The sequence below is a fragment of the Ascaphus truei genome, chromosome 3, assembly GCF_040206685.1.
Source record: "Ascaphus truei isolate aAscTru1 chromosome 3, aAscTru1.hap1, whole genome shotgun sequence".
Lineage (NCBI taxonomy): Eukaryota > Metazoa > Chordata > Amphibia > Anura > Ascaphidae > Ascaphus > Ascaphus truei.
This window is the reverse complement of record NC_134485.1, coordinates 397,707,303-397,726,523: the sequence shown is the minus strand read 5'-3', so window position 1 is coordinate 397,726,523 and position 19,221 is coordinate 397,707,303. Positions and strand designations below refer to the sequence as shown.

Here is a 19,221-nt window from a genome sequence, read left to right as displayed (position 1 = left end):
CGGGCGGGAGACTCCTCTGCCGCCGGGCGGGAGACTCCTCTGCCGCCGGGCGGGAGACTCCTCTGCCGCGGGGCGGGAGACTCCTCTGCCGCGGGGCGGGAGACTCCTCTGTCACCCTGCAAGTCCCCCTGCCCCCGGAGCAAACACACTGACACAAACAAACACACATAATTACATACACATACCTCCGCAGGTGGGCTTGCTGCCACAGGATACACGGGCTGGAGACTCCTCTGCCGCGGAGCTGGACACTCCTCTGCCGCGGGGCTGGACACTCCTCTGCCGCCGGACGGGAGACTCCCCTGCCGCCGGGCGGGAGACTCAGACAGAGCTCCCCCCGCTGGGCTCACTCGCGTACAGGCAGCAAGCTGTTCAGCTTCCGTCAACCTCTGCGCAGCCCGCGCCGCGCATGCGCAGTAGTCATGGCGACCCTGTCGGACGCCATGCATGCGCAGAAGCGTCTGGCAGCGGCGCCGTTACCCCCACGCGCACATTAAATTTTGAATAAAAGGATACGGAGCGCAGACCACCCACCCACACCCCCTGTGTCACAAACCCTGTGTAACACATTAACACATGCACACTGTAACGCCGCGCATGCGCTGTTCCCCGCGCCCGCGGTAGTCATGGTGACGCCAGGGCTCTCATAGGGACACTGCAGCCCACACTGCTCCAGGCCCTGATCTCCTGTGGCCTCTCCTCCCGGTGCATGCCCGTGTCCCTGCAGGCCTCCCCTGGCCGCTGCCTTTGGGATGAGCCGCTGCGGGTCAGTCTCAGGCCTGAGCTCCGGGCAGGAGGTGACTGGTGAGGGCGGGGAGACCTTCACCTCCCTGGGCCGGTACCGGGGCGGGGGGCTGGAGCTGAGCCTCTCCCCGTCCCTGCAGGGCGGCAGCTTCTGTGGGGTAGAGCCCGAGGGGCTCCTGTGGTCCCTGCAGCCGTGGACTCCCTTCAGGAGGCTGCTCCGGAGGGATGTGCAGACTAGCCGTCCGGCCGCCTGCTGGTCACGGCCGCCTAGGAGAGGAGCTTCATGCGGGAGGTACACACACTGTCACACACACACGAGCACTCAGACACACACTGTCACACACACGAGCACTCAGACACACACTGTCACACACAGACACGCACACACAAAGTCACGCGCGCGCACTCTGCCACGCGCGCGCACTCTGCCACGCGCGCGCACTCTGCCACGCGCGCGCACTCTGCCACGCGCGCGCACTCTCAGCCACGCGCGCACTCTGCCACGCGCGCGCACTCTGCCACGCGCGCGCACTCTGCCACGCGCGCGCACTCTGCCACGCGCGCGCACTCTGCCACGCGCGCGCACTCTGCCACGCGCGCGCACTCTGCCACGCGCGCGCACTCTGCCACGCGCGCGCACTCTGCCACGCGCGCGCACTCTGCCGCGCGCGCTCTGCCGCGCGCGCTCTGCCGCGCGCGCTCTGCCGCGCGCGCTCTGCCGCGCGCGCTCTGCCGCGCGCGCTCTGCCGCGCGCGCTCTGCCGCGCGCGCTCTGCCGCGCGCGCTCTGCCGCGCGCGCTCTGCCGCGCGCGCTCTGCCGCGCGCGCTCTGCCGCGCGCGCGCTCTGCCGCGCGCGCTCTGCCGCGCGCGCTCTGCCGCGCGCGCTCTCTGCCGCGCGCGCTCTCTGCCGCGCGCGCTCTCTGCCGCGCGCGCTCTCTGCCGCGCGCGCTCTCTGCCGCGCGCGCTCTCTGCCGCGCGCGCTCTCTGCCGCGCGCGCTCTCTGCCGCGCGCGCTCTCTGCCGCGCGCGCTCTCTGCCGCGCGCGCTCTCTGCCGCGCGCGCTCTCTGCCGCGCGCGCTCTCTGCCGCGCGCGCTCTCTGCCGCGCGCGCTCTCTGCCGCGCGCGCTCTCTGCCGCGCGCGCTCTCTGCCGCGCGCGCTCTCTGCCGCGCGCACTCTCTGCCGCGCGCACTCTCTGCCGCGCGCACTCTCTGCCGCGCGCACTCTCTGCCGCGCGCACTCTCTGCCGCGCGCACTCTCTGCCGCGCGCACTCTCTGCCGCGCGCACTCTCTGCCGCGCGCACTCTCTGCCGCGCGCACTCTCTGCCGCGCGCACTCTCTGCCGCGCGCACTCTCTGCCGCGCGCACTCTCTGCCGCGCGCACTCTCTGCCGCGCGCACTCTCTGCCGCGCGCACTCTCAGTCGCGCGCACTCTCAGTCGCGCGCACTCTCAGTCGCGCGCACTCTCAGTCGCGCGCACTCTCAGTCGCGCGCACTCTCAGTCGCGCGCACTCTCAGTCGCGCGCACTCTCAGTCGCGCGCACTCTCAGTCGCGCGCACTCTCAGTCGCGCGCACTCTCAGTCGCGCGCACTCTCAGTCGCGCGCACTCTCAGTCGCGCGCACTCTCAGTCGCGCGCACTCTCAGTCGCGCGCACTCTCAGTCGCGCGCACTCTCAGTCGCGCGCACTCTCAGTCGCGCGCACTCTCAGTCGCGCGCACTCTCAGTCGCGCGCACTCTCAGTCGCGCGCACTCTCAGTCGCGCGCACTCTCAGTCGCGCGCACTCTCAGTCGCGCGCACTCTCAGTCGCGCGCACTCTCAGTCGCGCGCACTCTCAGTCGCGCGCACTCTCAGTCGCGCGCACTCTCAGTCGCGCGCACTCTCAGTCGCGCGCACTCTCAGTCGCGCGCACTCTCAGTCACGCACACTCTCAGTCACGCACACTCTCAGTCACGCACACTCTCAGTCACGCACACTCTCAGTCAGTCACACGCACATATGAGGAATTCACAGTTAGTGCAAATAGCTAATACAGGGGATGTGTGCCGAGCACGCGCATTCTAAGTCAAATTTATTTGCGTTTTGTCAATGAAATTGTATTTTGATTTTTAATTAAAACATCACCAACACAAATACAATTTCTGTGACAAAAGTCAAAGAAGTTTCACTTACTATGTGCGTGCCCAGCACACACAGCTTTTTTTTTTGGATAACATTAATATGCATTTTGTTCAGTTTTTATCAAATTATAGGCAGGTGGTCACCTTTCTTTTAGTTTTACTGACCAGTCTCCTTACCCTTTTGTGCCTGATGTTAGTTGCTACAATCCAGTTCTAAACTCAAATATCAGAAGTTAATATTTTACATTGCAAAAATGCATTTTTTTTTTTAATGTAACCTTTTTTTGCCTGTAGTTTTACCTTTCATTGGACAATGTAAAAGCTCAACACAACTGTTACTTTTGCTTTAGACCATGTAGTTACTTTTCACCGCAAGATTTTAGGAAACTGTGTTCTTCGTAGGTGTTAAACACTGACAAATGTCTCAATCCTAAAGGTGCGGTCTCACTTAGCATTAAAGTGTAAAGTCAGTCCTGGGGTGTCAGACCCCATGTCGTAGTAGCTACGTCAAAGGGCACCCAAAGGTTAAATACTACAAATCATTTCAGACAACCTGCCTTTTATTCGGCTGTACAAACAAAGTGTATTTGTTAACAGGTGCAGCACAAGCTGATGGCCAGTTCAAGAAAGTTGTTGAAGTTAAAGTATGTACCCCAGAGGACCGGAAGCTGTCTGAGATGGAGATGCGCCAGAGGACTATACGGTAGTGTACACTTACTGCATAAACAACTGGTGACATCTCCACTCCTTTTAATTAGATGTGTATGCCTCTTGCATAGTATTTGTCAAACCCTTAAATGCTAGAAGAGCCAAAGATGCTAAAACCGCAGTATTAACATACTCATTTCGTTCTTTTTGTCCTCCGTCATCTTTTATTAAAGTATACTGATAATTGGTACCTAAAGACTCCCTGATAAAGTGCTTTTTTGGGTGCGAAACGCGTAGTAGGATTCTTGTACCTTCTGTTTTAACCATAGCCTAATAAAATGATTTCTCTTCTGGAGTCTACCGTTCTGATTTTCAGTAGTAGATAAAGGATTTGTGCGCGCTGTCCCTCCAAATGCTCTCCCTCGACTTTCAAGTGACCCCTGCAGCTCCTAATCTCCCGTGATCAGCGGGGCAGACTCAGCACATATAACACAAAAATAGGAGCGCATGGAAAGGAAACCAGAGAAACCGAAATTAGTACACAAATCTTTATACATTAAAACATGAAATGCCACAAGAAATTGTTTACAAAATGAAGGTCATATAACACTACATTAAGATAAAGAACACATAGATCTAAAAGACGCCAGTGACACACACCAAGGATAAGGTACTAACACCCAAGCTCACAAAGGGAGTATCCCAGTTGATAATTAGGGAAAGATCTCTTTTTTTTGTTGCGATTTTCTGTAGTGCATCGTTTTTTCTATGTTCTGGTACCTAAAGTTAAAAAAGTCTATGTAATAAGTGATCCTTTTTGTTGTCGCCTTTCAAAGAGAACAAATCGCTGCCGTTTCTATTATAGGAAAAATTGGTTTTGCGTATATGTTTATAAGCAGTAATTAAAACAAAATAGGCTGTTTAACATTTTAAATAGTTATAAACAATATTCCATTTTTAAATGTATGGGTGGTTTTCATAAAAAATAAGTGAAGGGTACAGATAATACCATATAAATATTATGTAAATGTTGATAACTTACTATCAAGTATAGGGGGAGGGGAGAGGTACACTGGAAACATTAAACATATAGATCCTCAAGCTAGGAGCAGAGTTGTATAACTGCAAGGGATTTGATTAAGATAATTTGCGCTTATACCGTATACAAACTTTCTTCGAGGTTCGCCTCCCATCTGTTTACTCCAAGGATCCCCAACATTGATATCTTCTAAAGCAATCATTTATAAAACTAGTTGGATTCTGCATAGATGTAACCTGCACTGGTTTCTCTATTTGAGTGAGATTTTGAGCTGAACACCTGCATGAGGCTGCAGTATAGCATCTAGTGGCTGAGAAGATATGGCTAATACATATACTTTTGATTTTTGAGATATTGGGTAACCATATATCAGAATACAGAGAAACCAAGAACCTTGTTGAGAAAGCAATACATGTTTCCACAATGTTTAAATCTCAGGACACTGCCACCAAATATATAGTATGGTGGTAATCTGTTTGAAACCTCTAAAGTAGTGTTTCTGAGCCAGGGACCTTGGAACCTTGGTGTGTCGGGACCTTATGCCAACGGTGCCCCAGCCCCTGGTTTACTCTGCTGGCTGCTCAGAAGGCATGTCCCATGTAGACTGGAGACTGAGGAATCAATCCGCCTTTCGTCTCTCAGCTAGGCACAGATATGAGAGGAAACCCTCTCCACCTCCAGACCACGCATAGGCACGCAAAGGCTGGTCTTAGCTGATTGGAGGGTGGCTCTTCCTATCTCGTTGAAGCTCACCCCCTCCCACATTTAAGTGGTTAAAAGCTCACTCCATAGCATCTCCCACTCTCAGGGGAACTTGCTTGCTTGCAGTATGATTGTGACAAATCTAATACAGAGTGCTTTTCCTGGTAATGTACAGGTTAATAAAGGCTTCAATCAGACTTAGAACTATGAACCTAATTTTGACAGATTTATTATAAATCATTCTTCCTGGTAACGCACAGGTTATTAAGAATTTATATTGGTGTTAGGGACCCTTGAGAAGTGGTCTGCCGTGTAGTGGCTCAGGGGCTTGCAACACTTTGGCCAAAATGTTAAACTAAAAGACCATTTTATTTAATAGATCTCAATACATATATATTTAGGCACTGTACCGTGTATACGTTTCACTGGATGTGCACTGAGCTCTGTCTGTGTTTCATGTTCTGTCTCTGGTTTTAAACCTAGGTTTCCAGCTGCAATATTTGACCTAGATTGGATTCCTTTTGTCTCAAAATTATATTTATTCTACTTTGCACAGGGAATAAAACACTGGTATAAAACCGATATTAAACCCTTGCTTTTTGTGGAGATCTACAAATAAATGTAAAAAATGTATTAGAAATTGAGGTGCGCGTAGACTAGAGAGAGTATATGTCTTCAAACGGCAATCCTGCCCATTTTGATTTTTTTTTTTTTAATCCAGTTTGAACTGGGGGATCGACATTTTTAACTCTAGGCACGCCTCCGTTCCCAAGATACTCTGTTTTAGTTGTCTGTATGCCTTACTGGACAGTTTTGTGTCTGTACTCCTTAGTGGACATTTTAAAGATGGCACACAGTCCTCAAATAGGAAGCCACAGCATAATTCTCCTGTTCATTGTTTATAACAGGAGTACCCATAGTGCACAGACTGTAAAACTTTTCATGCAGAAGTTTAAAAATAAAAAAAATAATTAAAAAAAAATTTTGGAAGGTAATTTTTAGTCTGAAAAAACTTACAGAAGTTCAATTGACCTATAAAATAATCATAGTATTTATTTTTCACAGGCATCCCTCAAACACACATCCATGTTTTTCTCCTGATTTGTAGAATAGTCGAGAAGGACATTGCACACTGGCATCAAACTAACCTTGAATGATTTTGTAAGACGTGGTATCCATCAAATGCACAGAGTAGTTGACTAGCAATGTGTATTGACGTTTATTGATGTGTTTTGATAAAAAAAAATTACAATTTGAAAACTTAGACTGATTTGCAAAAATCCTACCTGTAATTTGTCTTTGTGAAAAGCTGAATAAGAAAACAGATAATATACTGAAATTAATAGACCCAGATGTTCATATTCATCTCTTAACGATGTATTTTGAGATTTGCATTGCTTTGACTTGTCTTCTAGATTATATAACCAGCTTGATGAAGTAAAAACCAGGAAGGAGGAGCGGATGCGACAAGAGTCCTATACGAGAAACAGGGAGAAGGCTAAACAGTTTAAGAAGGTATAGTAATGGATTGTTTGCAGACAATGGTAATAGTAGTTTTACACCTTTCCTGCAAACACATTTGTATCGTCTTCTAGCAGCAAGAGGGTAAAAGCAGCAAGGCCATATGATTACCAAGCACATGTTTGCCCTTGTCTTAGGCTAGGTCCCCGCTGCAGCCTCTCACCAGCCCCTTAGCACCTCTGTATTTGGCCCCGGTGTCACCTCGCTTCCTGGCACACTTGATACTGTGGCGCGTCAGCCAGCAGGGGATACAACTTGATTGTGTTCCCGTGCAGTGACGTGGTGCTCCGGGGAGGCAATCGGGGACTGGATGTCATGTAAATACACTTTTGCTCCATGCAATTCCATTTGTCCTCTTTGAGAAATGTAACTCGTTCTCACCAAATAAATGTAAATGGGAGATGAGCGTCCAATAAGATGGATTTTGGAAAGCTCAATCTTTGCTTGTATGTGGTCTGCTCTTTTGAGTTATTTATTCGGTTTGAGTACTTGAAAAGCCATGAAACCTTAAGTCAGAATGGTTTGGTTACTGAAACATTATTTAATTGGACTTAAAAGGCTTTACTCTTCAAGTTCAAATATAACGTGTATAGTGTGCAAAATAACTTTTCATAGCCCCCAATTCTTTTTTTTATTTTTATTTTTTTGAATAATTTTTTTTTTTTTTCCCCCCTTGAACCGCTGCTTCCTTTTCATTGGGAGCCCCCGTCATGGCCATGCCCCCGGCCCATTTTGGCCACGCCCCTGCGCCAAAAAAATTTGCCTTCAGGTCGCGGTAAAGCGCTGTGCAGGCGCGCGTGCAGTGGGGCCTTCGCCTTATGTGGGCTTGGGTTGTGATATGATTTCCATAGACTGGTATAGGTTGTCGATGAGGAAAGAATATATTATGCCTTTTTAAAGTCTTTTTCAATTGGATGTATTTCAACATTTTAGCAAAGTATTTTCAACTACATCTAATATTGAACTATGCTTGTAATATAAATGTATTGTAATTTTGTTTTTTATAGAAAACCCTGGAAAACTTGAGGGTAAGAAGATGAAGTGTCATCGCTGTTGAAATCTTCAAAAACTGAGTGATCGTCAAATGTGGTTCCCAGCAAACCTGTCCAGTTTGTGTCATTACAAATACAAATGGTTGTGTTGATAGTATCAGTATTTGCTGTTATTTGTATGAAGAAAAAAAAAATCATGAATTCTGACATTTTAACACTTTTTCTGGGAATCATTAAGTTATGTGCATAGAATAATAGGTCTTGGTATCCAAGCGATAATAGGGTTTTATTTAATTTTTGCATTTTTATTATATGTTTCCAGGTGTCGGGACTTTAGCTTAACAGGGACAGAAGCAATTACAATTTAAATTTATTTTTTGTGAGACCTTCAATTGGCCATTTCTAAGCATATTGCATGTTCAACGCAAATTGAGATCTTAAGAGAAAATACCATGCCTGATTTAACACGGTTCACGTCTACAATCCAGCATTTAGAATATTTGTTTTTATTTATATTATCTATTACTGCTCAAACCAGACAATTATCATGCTGCACACTTTAGTCAGACTAAAGTTTGTCATGTCCCATGGTGGTCAAATGCAATATGGCAGCCCTGGCAAAAAATGTATGCTATAGCTACACTTTTTATTTTAATTTGTAAATATGTTTTATTTTTTAAATTTTTTACACTTTTCTGGTGGTCCCTTTTTTGAAGCCATTCTGTCATTGATGGGGCAGGGGTCCCTGAACTTGTAATACCAGGACCCATTTTCATTTGTTCTGCCCCTTATCGAATGCATCATCTTAATTTATGGAATGTCAGACAGAATCAAGTTACATTCACAAGGACTCGGGTTGCTGTTTGAGTTACTGAAAACTTTGGTTTTAAAAGAATATCTGAATAAATTATTATTTCATAGGTTGTCTTCAATTTTTTTTTTAAAGGTAAAACTGTGTGAGTTTTGCTGGCAATCTGGCAACAGTTATAACTGCAGTTATCAAGAAGATATAAGATGCTTTTATAGATCAACTATTTAACAGTGTATGTAAGGTTTGTTCCGTGGTGCACTTGTAATATACATTATGTTGGTAAAACTAAACGACCACTAACGCATGCACAGTGTTTGATTAGGAAGGGTTATGGATCAACCTATATGGCGACTATAGATGTTATCACAATTCTTATCCCAGACAGCTTTGCTTAACCAGCGGATGTATGTATATCTTTATTTGTATAGTGCCCATAGCTGTACTTGGCGCTTTAGAAGGTACAGTACAGGGAATTACAGTACATGCAACAGACAATAGGAAAATAAATCCCTGTCCCGGAGAACTTACGATCCAAGTGGTGTGATGGCATACTTACGAAGACAGCCGGTAAGGAAATAAGTGCAGTAGATCGTAGTGTTTGGCCACAATGATTGGTAGGAGCAGCTGGGGGTGTGGGACAGTAGCCATGAGTCTAGGTTATTGAAACGCTTCATTTTAAGTGACCTACTTCAGACTTGACAACTTGTGGCAAATAATATGAAGGACTTCATCACATTTTAGCTCTCACTCTTACGCTGGTGAGGTACTTGGCTTGTTACCTGCAGTAAGGGTTAAATTGGCAGTCTTGCATAGTTAGCGATGCCCCATGTTAAATGGACTTGTCTGGAATACACTCCGGGGCTGCTGAAGTAGGAACCTGCTATTGTACCTCATACCGATCTGATCAGGATTGGATTAGGGTTCTTGGTCAGCCAATCCAAACACACAACGTTACGAACACGGAGAATGCTTTACCAAATGCGTGCTTTCTCCTGTTAAATAGTGAGAACATTTTCTAACCTATATTACCGGCACTTAGCTGAAAACATGTGCGTTCGTTCTCGTGTGTTCTCACCCCGTGGCTTAGTGAGTAAAAACACTGACACTAAAACAATGACACTGAGCTGCAATCGGGAACCTGGCTCAATTCCCGATGTCAGATTGGTGTGACCTTGGGCAAATCACATGCACCAAAAACACAGATTGTAAGCTTATTTGGGGGAAGGAACTTTCTGTAAAAATTCTTATGTACTGCACTATATACTGTAATGGTGAAGCGCTTTGAGTCCCAGTGGGAGAAGAGCTATACAAAACTGTTATTCGTGGGTGTGGGGTGGTAGTGATGAATCTAGACCAGGGGTGGGCAACGCTAGTCCTCACGGGCCACCAACAGGTCAGGTTTTCAGGATATCCCTGCTTCAGTATAGGTGGCTCAATGGCTCGAAAGACCGAGCCACTGATTGAGCTGCCTGTGCTGAAGCAGGGGTATCCTGAAAACGGAACCTGCTGGTGGCCCTTGACGACTGGAGTTGCCCACCCCTGGTCTAGACTGTCAATTAATTCAGAGGGGTGGTTAGTAGGATTGACTATAAGGTGCTTTGATGTATACTGTGAGGAAATTCCACAGGAAGCTGGGTGAGTGGAGAGCCTTGCATGTAGGGATGTCAACAGCGTGGGTCTGCCGGGGTTGGCGTCCTGGGACTGGGGATAGAGGGGGCCTGGCCGTCGGGCCTGTCTACAAAAAAAAAAGAGGGCTGGGCTATGGAGAATGCCGGGTCGCAGGGAATTGGAGGATGTTGGGCTTTGGAGAATGCAGGGTCGCAGGGAATTGGAGGATGTTGGGCTTTGGAGAATGCCGTGTCGCAGGGGATTGGAAGATGCCGTGGACGGCCATTTGGAGGATGCAGGTCGGCAACACTGTTTCCCCAAAGTGCAAGCAAGATGCGCGCGCCCCCCCTCCCCCTTTCCTGGGGCTGCCTCCTCTCCTACTGCAAGCTGAGCCTCCCCTTCCCTCGTCACAGCCCCCCTCCCTTCTCTCCAGTACTGCAGGGTCCTCCCCTTCCCTCGGCACCGCTCCTCTGTCCTTACCTTCTTTAGGCTGTGGTCCCAGTAAGCTGCTCTGCGGTCCTGGGACAGAGGAGTTTGTGATGGGAGGAGGCGTGGCCATGACTCACGCGGCTTGTTCGCCCTCGTTGGCTGAACCGCTGGCCACGCCTCCGTCGCAAACTGAGCTTAAATTCCACTGTCTCAGTGAGACACTGTCGTGCACTGCTGGGGAAATGTGCGCGACAGGGTATTAACTGGGACCGGACTGACTGGGGGGGGGCAGAGCGGAGATTGAACACAGCGCACGCCATAGAAGGTACTGGGGCTGTGGCCTGAGGCTCCACGGGCCTGCTAGGCCTCTCCTCTGCACCAGCCATGCTGCTCAAGCAGGCCCATCCACGGGCCCCAAGTAAGCAAACATGTCCCCTTATACCACCCTTCCAGGCACCTTACCCAAGTAAGCAAACATGCCCCCTTATACCACCCTCCCAGGCACCTTACCCACCCCAAGGGGGGAGAGGCCTTATTTTTGTGTGTGTGTCGTTTGTTCGTGGCGCGCGTTTGATGTCGCAGACAAAGGCTGTACCTCTATGAGGCAGGCTATGGAGCGTGCAACCGCACGCACGTTTCTCGGCCACACTTCATTTTGTATTTGCCGCGCGATGGCCAGGACACGTGCGTGGATCAGCCAATGAGGGCGAACTGCTCGAATGACGGCATGTCTCCCCGGACCTCAGGGCAAGTTTCGCGCGAGACTTCACGTGCGCAGCGAGTATAATCGTGGCCTTATTTATGCTTTGTGACGATCGAGAGGATTTGGCCCGGGATTAAAGGGGTTACACCCCAATTGGCCACCCTCTAACCTCACCAGGGAGACAAGGGGTTAACTGGGCTGAGGTCCAGAAATGTGATTTAACCCTTGTTATAACATGAAAATGTATATTCCCTGTGTAAATGTATTGTGTTATCCTAGTGTTTGCACCCACACATACACTAGGGTTGCTGCGGGAGGGAAAGGGTTAATGTTAAAACAGTGATTCTAGCCCTTTGTTTAGTTACCCTCAAAGATGCTTGCCTACTAAATGCAAATGGTCAGGAGGGCTACCAAATGGTTAGGAAACAGCCCTGATCAAAGGCCCAGCCAGGCTTCCTGTTTGCAGGAAGCTAGAGTGGGTTGTGAGCATTATAACTCACACTTAACAAACGCCTCTGATTCAGGAGGTCGGGGGCATTGGGTGTGAAATCTAAAACCAGGTGACCAATGTCCACTACCCAGGGGTCCCTGCTTCAAAGGATTTTTTGATGGGGGCCGGGGGTGCGGCTACCCAAGGAGAAAATCAGAATGGGTGACCTTATTAAATATAAGAATATTATGAGATGTCCTCGGCGGAACATGCTAAACATTACATATGTGTATTCGTGGGGCCGAGCCCCAACTAATGATTCTAAATACTTGATATCTAACAGATACTAAGAGGCAGATATTAATATCTCTCTTAATTTTAGTATTACACGGTAATATTTAGTCTCATTGGGAGCGTCATGTGTGACGGAATGTATTAATATGGCTCGCGTGCCAGTAAGTATTACTGAACTGAACTGAAGTTATGAAGTTATTTACAGTGTATATGGGATTTTTGAATCTGTTGTGAAAACTGCAAACTCCCTCTGTTATGGTAATAGGCAAGCAGAACATCTTGCTAGAATTTACATAGCCTGGTGATCAAAGGCTAAATTGCCTAATTGTTTATGTTGGAGGCAGGAACCAAGAAACTGAATGTTTTTTTAAATGTGATACTTCACACTAAACAATGGAAGTCCAAAAGCTGCTTCAGGAAGCTTCAAAGACTTTTGCTAGCCTTTTCGGCATCTAGGGTTAAGAGATGAGTTTGACATGGTATTTAAGTCAGAGTCAACCCTTACTCAAGTGTCTTCATGTATTGTCTGCATGTCTTCATGCCTGTGTCTTCATGCATGAGTCTTCATTCATGGGCTGCATGTATTGCTGTGATGCCAACTGAATTATGGAAGAAATGGCCCATCCTGTATCCGGATGGCTTTCTTGTCCTAATCTTTAAGTAAGTGTCTATATTTTGCCTGTTATTTGTATAATCTGTTGTGTTCACCTTTATCAAGGAATAAATTATATTTTATCATATCTAAGTCTCGTACCAGTTCAACCCAGTTATATATATTATATTATATTTTTGTGTATTATTAATAGCCTGTCGCAAAGCTCCCGTCACATGCTTTTTCTCTGTTTTGTTTTTTTTTTTGAGAACAAGGCATATTTAAGATAGCATGAAGTGTGTACTGCCTTGCTTGCAGAAAAACCGTTTTTTTGTTTTTCTGAGTGTTGTATTTATCTTTGAAACATTGAAAAGTATGTATGGAATTGTCTCACCTGTTTTAGCAAGTTTCATATTCCTTATTTTGCGCAATGTGTGACGGAGTATCCAGCTTCCCCTTCCTATTAAAATAAAGTTTATTATATAATGCAGAAGATACAGGAGAAAAGGCGGTGCATCTGCTGCTGCTGAAGATAAATTGTAACCACAAACTGCAAACTGCAAAAGACTAGGTGCAAAAATGTATTTGGGGCATATTAAAAACAGCCAAAAGGACACTAACGCGTTTCACGTGGTGTCCCACACTTTATCAAAAGCGTGGGATACCACGTGAAACGCGTTAGTGTCCTTTTGGCTGTTTTTAATATGCCCCAAATAAATTTTTGCACCTAGGGGCCTATGCAGAGAGCAGCGAATTTTCGAAATTCGCCATTTTTTGGAGATAATCGCGCCGAAAACAGCAGAAAATGGAGATTTCCGAAAAACGCGCCAATTTTTCTTTTCTATTTGTAAAACTCGCCTCGCGGCTGGCGAAAACCTCAATCTCGCCAGTTTTACAAATATCCTAATGCAGAGAGCCGCGAACGGCATCTAGCGGCTGTTCGCGCCAATAAAATGGCGCTATTGTCTCCTTTTTCCCTCGCCAGAAAAAATTGGCAAGAAGCGGCCGCTCGCGGCCATTGCAAAGGGAAAAAAAAAGGCGCGCATTTGTTTTTACAAGTTTCTGAAGCGCGCATCTCGCCAATTTAAACTCGCCAGACGCATCCATGTTAAACATAGCAGAATTCGCACTTTTCTGCATATGGAGAATAAAACTCTCCAAAAAAGCTACTTTTTAATAAATTCGCCATTTTTCAAATTCGCTGCTCTCTGCATAGGCCCCCTAGTCTTTTGCAGTTTGCAATTTGTGGTTACAATTTATCTTCAGCAGCAGCAGATGCACCGCCTTTTCTCCTGTATCTTCTCCATTTCTCCTGGGTAGGAGCACGCCGACAGGACCAGGATATCCCCCAAGGTCAGCAGTGAGTAAATCATTTACTTCATTTATGTGATCAGTCCTGCACATTGCCCAGACTACCACACAAGATCTACCTATACAGGCTAGTGGCAAGTTTATGGGAGTGTGTTTATTGTTGGACTATTTGGATTCCTGAGTCTCATGAACTGTCCTATGCAATGAAGATGTTTATATATTACAAATAAGACATTTGTCTACTCCTGGTTAGCATCACAAGTGGGAGTTTCCCCTCCCCTTCCTTTTGTATTATATAATGCAAACCGTTTACAAATTATTTTCCAAGATTTGTATGTGCTAGTAAGTAAAGGATTCACTTTCACTGAAGTTTATCTTGAATTCCAAGATTTTCAAGAATGCCAAGATCGTATCTATTAATTGAGGACTGCTTCAGAGTTTTATATAAGGCAAGGGCGCGTGTGCCCCCCCTCCCCCCTGTGTGCTGGCTCCGGAGCTCGCGTTCCCCCTCCCCAGTAACCTAGCGTCAAATGACGCTGAGGGTCACGTGGTGCGTTTCCATGCCATGTCACGTCACATGACCCGCAGCATCATTTGACGCCGTGTTTTCATGCCGATGTGACCAGAAGCCGGCTGAATCAGGTAAGTTGAGGTTGCAGAGACCTCGCGCGGTCCCCTGGCATTTAATTTAAATGCCTCGGGTAAGAGCGCGGGTCCTCTGCAACCGCCCACGCCCTCCCCAGAAAAATCCTGCGCCCCCAGATTGTGCACCGCTGATATAAGGAACAGCATACCTATCTTCAAATGCAGGGTATTTTAGTTCCTTCCATGTTTTAGAAGTTGGTTTAACGTAGGGTAACCAGACGTCCTGGGTAAGGAGGTAGAGAGAGAGACCGGTGAGAGGGAGAGACACTGGGTGGAGGGAATTAATAATACAGCATAAATGGGGACGCTTTTAGGGAAATATCATTATAATTTATTTTTAAGTGATGTAACGTGTTTTACAAATAATTTTTGAATGTGTCCTGGTTTTAACTTTTGAAAATCTGGTCACCCTACCCCGCGGCCATACCTACCGGCATCCTTTGCACCCCTCCCCCCCATCGGCATCCTCCATAGCCCGCCTCCTCCAGTGCAGTAGCACCCGGGCCTTAACGCGTCCAGCGCCCTCCCCAGCCAGGCTCCTCAAGCCGAGTCGTCCCCTAGGGCCGGTTGAAGCCTCCCCCTGCAGGCCGATTGAAGACCTGCCCTGCGGGCCAGTTGATGGCCCTCAGTCGTCCGCCCTTTCCACCCCCCCCCCCCCCCAAGGACCGGTTGAAGAGGTACTGTAATTAATACTCATCAATACTGTACCCCTTACACCCATACTTAACACCCCTCCCCCGAGGCCTATATTTATACCCCGAGGCCTATACTTAACCCCTTCCCCCCAGGCCTATACTTAACCCCTTCCCCCCAGGCCTATAATTTATTAAAATAAACAGACTGCATTGTAATGTTTTTTTCAGTATTATAATAAGAAAACATTTTAATTTAAAGTTGTCTGAATTTTTTTCCGTGTTGGGTACGGAGGGAGGCGGGGGCTTGCTCCTTTCATTTGTCCTGGGCCCCATGATTTCTGTTGGCGGCCCTGCTTGCAGGTAAGAAAGAACTTTGCAGGTGATCTGGCACTTGATAGGAAGCCAGGAGAGGGATTTGAGGAAGAGATAATAACTTTATTTATATAGCGCTCCCCCCCCCCCCCCAAGGAACACAAAGCACTTCACAGTTACAAAAAGGGGAAAAGAACACATTTAATATTATAAGAGTCCAAATACAAGGAAAGATACAATCCGAGATGAAACGGTACTGTAGATATCAAATGCCGGACAGGTTGTGGTTCATTAATTAATTGCTTGGATAAACCGGTAGGTTGTGAGCCTGTTTTATATAGATTTACAGAGTGAGGGCCTCTCGAACTGTACAAGGCAGACTGTTTCATAGAGTGAGAGCAGCGTGGCTAACAGCTCGGGCCACAAAGGATGTTAATGAGATTGTGGGAACTGTTAGGAATCTTTCATCTGCAGAACGAATGGGGGTGTAGGGAACTAGAAGCTCTCAGATAGTTGGTATCCTGGTCATGTAGTGCTTTGATGAGTAGAGACTCTTCTGGGAGAAAGTGACATGATTTTAGCTGCAGAATTTGATAGATTGCAAAGGAGAAAGTTTCAAAGCAGGGAGATCTGTTAGTAAGAAGTTACAAAAACCCAGGCAGGGGAAGATTGGGGTATGCATTACAGTTTTAGAGGGTGACAGAAGAAAGGGTGGATCTTGGCAATGTTAAGGAGGCAGAATCAGAGTGAATGGAAGAGTTAAATGTCACACCTAAGCAATATGCTTTGGTATCAAGATGAATGGTCACTCTGCTTACTATGAAGGGAAAATAATATATTGGGCTTTGGGGGGGGGGGGGGTAACTTTGTTAGATCTCAGCCGGTTCCACTTGCAGAGAAGGGCCCGGACTGAGCAACTTCGTAATATGAGCACAACTTCCGGTATCAGCCCCGGTGGCAGTTTTAAAAACAAAAGATCAGACGCATCATAGCGTCTATCAGCTATTCCCTATACATGGTGGCTATATGTATATGGCTGTGTAACATTGAAAGTGTCTGGAGTTAATTTTGGAGATGAAGATTTGAGGAAGATCTTGAGTCTGCCCCACAACAACAACAACTCTGCAGCTGTGGAAACTTGATTTTCTAAATGCTGTGATTATTTGAAATGTTCTTATCCTTCAATACCTGGCCTGTCTCTCCTCCTGCATCTCACTATGCCCTCTCTATTACTTTTTCTGTTTACTGTTTCCTCACTCATTTGTGAGCGCTTCTGTTCTCTACAATTTCCCCACTCCCCACTGCACCATTATTTATACACCTCTCTCCCAACAACTTCTTTACCCTTCAATAAAAAACACCCACACAAATCCTCTATTCCCACCCTCTATCTACTCCTTCCTGCTGCTGGGGATCTCCCCTAGGCTTGAACCCAGACATACACACCTGATCTCACCCATGCCTCCGTACCATCTCTTCCCCTGTAAATGGTGTTAACCTTCTGATTTAATACTGACTAACCTTAAAACTCACCCCACAACTTAAGCATCCCAATAGTCTGCACTCATGGTTACTGTCCCACACTCAGCCACTCCTACCACACATTGTGGCCAAGGACTGCCATATACAGCACTTTTTCCCTCACCTGCTGTCTCTGTAAGTCTCCCATAATACCTCTTAGATTGTAAGCTCTTCGGGGCAGGGATTTCCTTTTCTATTGTCTGATTTTGCTGCGCTTAATGTATTATTTTAATTCCCTGTACTGTATTCTTTGTGAAGCGCTGAGTACACTTTTGGTGCTATATAAATAAAGATATACAATATATGGTCTCAGGGACCATCTCCTCATAAATCACACACTATGATGTCATCACTGGTATCGCAACGCGCTGACGTACATTTCGCGCACGTAGTACACTTTCTCAAGGCAAATAATGTATCGGACTGGTGTACATATACCAGCATTTGGAGACTTGTTCCCATACAATTTTTTTCCCCTTGAGAAAGTACGCTACGCATGCAAAAGTTACGTCGGCGCATTTCGATACCAGGGATGACATCATAGTGTGCAATTTATGAGGCAGTGGTCAGTGACACCACGTATAGGGTATAGCCGATTGAGCTATGATGCGTCTGATCTTTTGTTTTTAAAACAGCCCGTTTTTAATCTCTTTCCGTTCATCGCTCTATGGGGTCTCAGCATTACTGACAGATGCATTTGCACTTTGCCACACACTCTGAATAACATATAGTCTTATCCCCGATCTGTTTACTTTAAATATGGCTTCTCCGTGTGAGACGTAGCCACGGCAAATACATGATAGGTACTTCACTCACTGAGGAGTGAATTAACAAATGAGACACAATTCTAATGCCCAGTGCTGGAAATAGCAATGATATGCACCAATAGGATTAAGTCATTGGAACTCGCTTTGTAGCAAGTAATATCTAGTTATACACACTTGTAACATCGTGTGGGCTTCTACTAATACTTTTGTATCCGCTCAAACACTGACATTCATAAACTGTAGCAAACAAAATACCACTGCCTGAGCAGTGTTCAGGGCTTACAAACAGCAATGGTATTGAAGCTACTGCAGTGTTTCCCAACTCCAGTCCTCAGGGAACCCCAACAGGTCAGGTCTTAAGGATATCCCTGCTCCAGCACAGGTGGCTCAGTCAAAATGACTGAGCCGCTGATTGACCCACCTGTGCTGGAGCAGGGATATCTTTAAGACCTGACCTGTTGGAGTTCCCTGAGGACTCAAGTTGGGAAACACTGAGCTACGGTATCAGCAAGCGTATAGTGTGATATGTTCAAACGCAGCAACGCTGCCTGAACTCGCATAACATGTAAATCTGTGACTATAGGTGGGAATAGTATATCATCAAGAGCGTATGGTCACGACTTAAGAAGATTACTGAAAATAGCTAACAAAACATTTAACTGCAGAGGACGTTGAGAGCACAACCTAAGCCCAGCTGGAGGCACATCCTAACCATCACCCACTATTGCTATGCAGAGGCAGCCCTGATTAGGGCCATAACAGCCCTGCACTCTGTGTGATCTGAATGGCGGAGCATTAGAGCAATAACAGGCTATCATATATACAGTATGCAGGGATAGACATACATCTTCAGGGCGGAGCGGCTCAGTGAGTAAAGACACTGATCGGCACTGAGTTTGAAGCAGGGGAACCTGGTTCGGCTCCTGTTGACCTTGGGCAAGTCACTTTATTTCCCTGTGCCTCAGACACCAAAAATATAGATTGTAAGCTCTGTGCCTGCAAAATGTCTCTGTAAAGCGCTACATAAAACTAGCAGTGCTATACAAGAGCATGCTACTATTATTATTATTCAGCACCGTGTAGACTTAATTTAACCATTACAATACTGCACACAGCAGATCAGGGAGCCTTATATTCCTACTATTATATTTTAAAATCGTCGTTATATATCTGAGTCAAAATGTATTATAATGTGAATACTATTAAAGTGGAAGTATTAAACACATCACTCCTACCAGTTGCACTACTACGTGGGGGGAAAGAGTGCTTCTTTATCTGGGATCTTTCTCTTGATGGTGTGGTTCTCAGACTGCTGGCTGAGTGAGGACTCCCCATTCCCCCAGCTTGTGCCAAACAAACACAATATCAAGTACAGTGTTGCAGGCCCTGCAGCCAGCAAAA

The 19,221-nt window shown here is 46.7% G+C and overlaps 1 protein-coding gene across 6 annotated transcripts in view; it reads left to right on the top strand.

The window, feature by feature from the left end:
• CEP295 (centrosomal protein 295) overlaps positions 1 to 8,682 on the top strand; it is a 52,740-nt gene extending 44,058 nt beyond the window's left edge. For all 6 annotated transcript variants that reach the window (XM_075592515.1, XM_075592514.1, XM_075592513.1 and 3 more), the window contains 3 exons: positions 3,458 to 3,563; positions 6,665 to 6,764; positions 7,778 to 8,682. In XM_075592515.1, coding sequence (XP_075448630.1) covers positions 3,458 to 3,563; positions 6,665 to 6,764; positions 7,778 to 7,810 — 239 coding nt within the window. In that variant the 3' untranslated portion in view covers positions 7,811 to 8,682. The remainder of the gene's footprint in view (positions 1 to 3,457; positions 3,564 to 6,664; positions 6,765 to 7,777) is intronic.
• Positions 8,683 to 19,221: the final 10,539 nt, after the last annotated feature.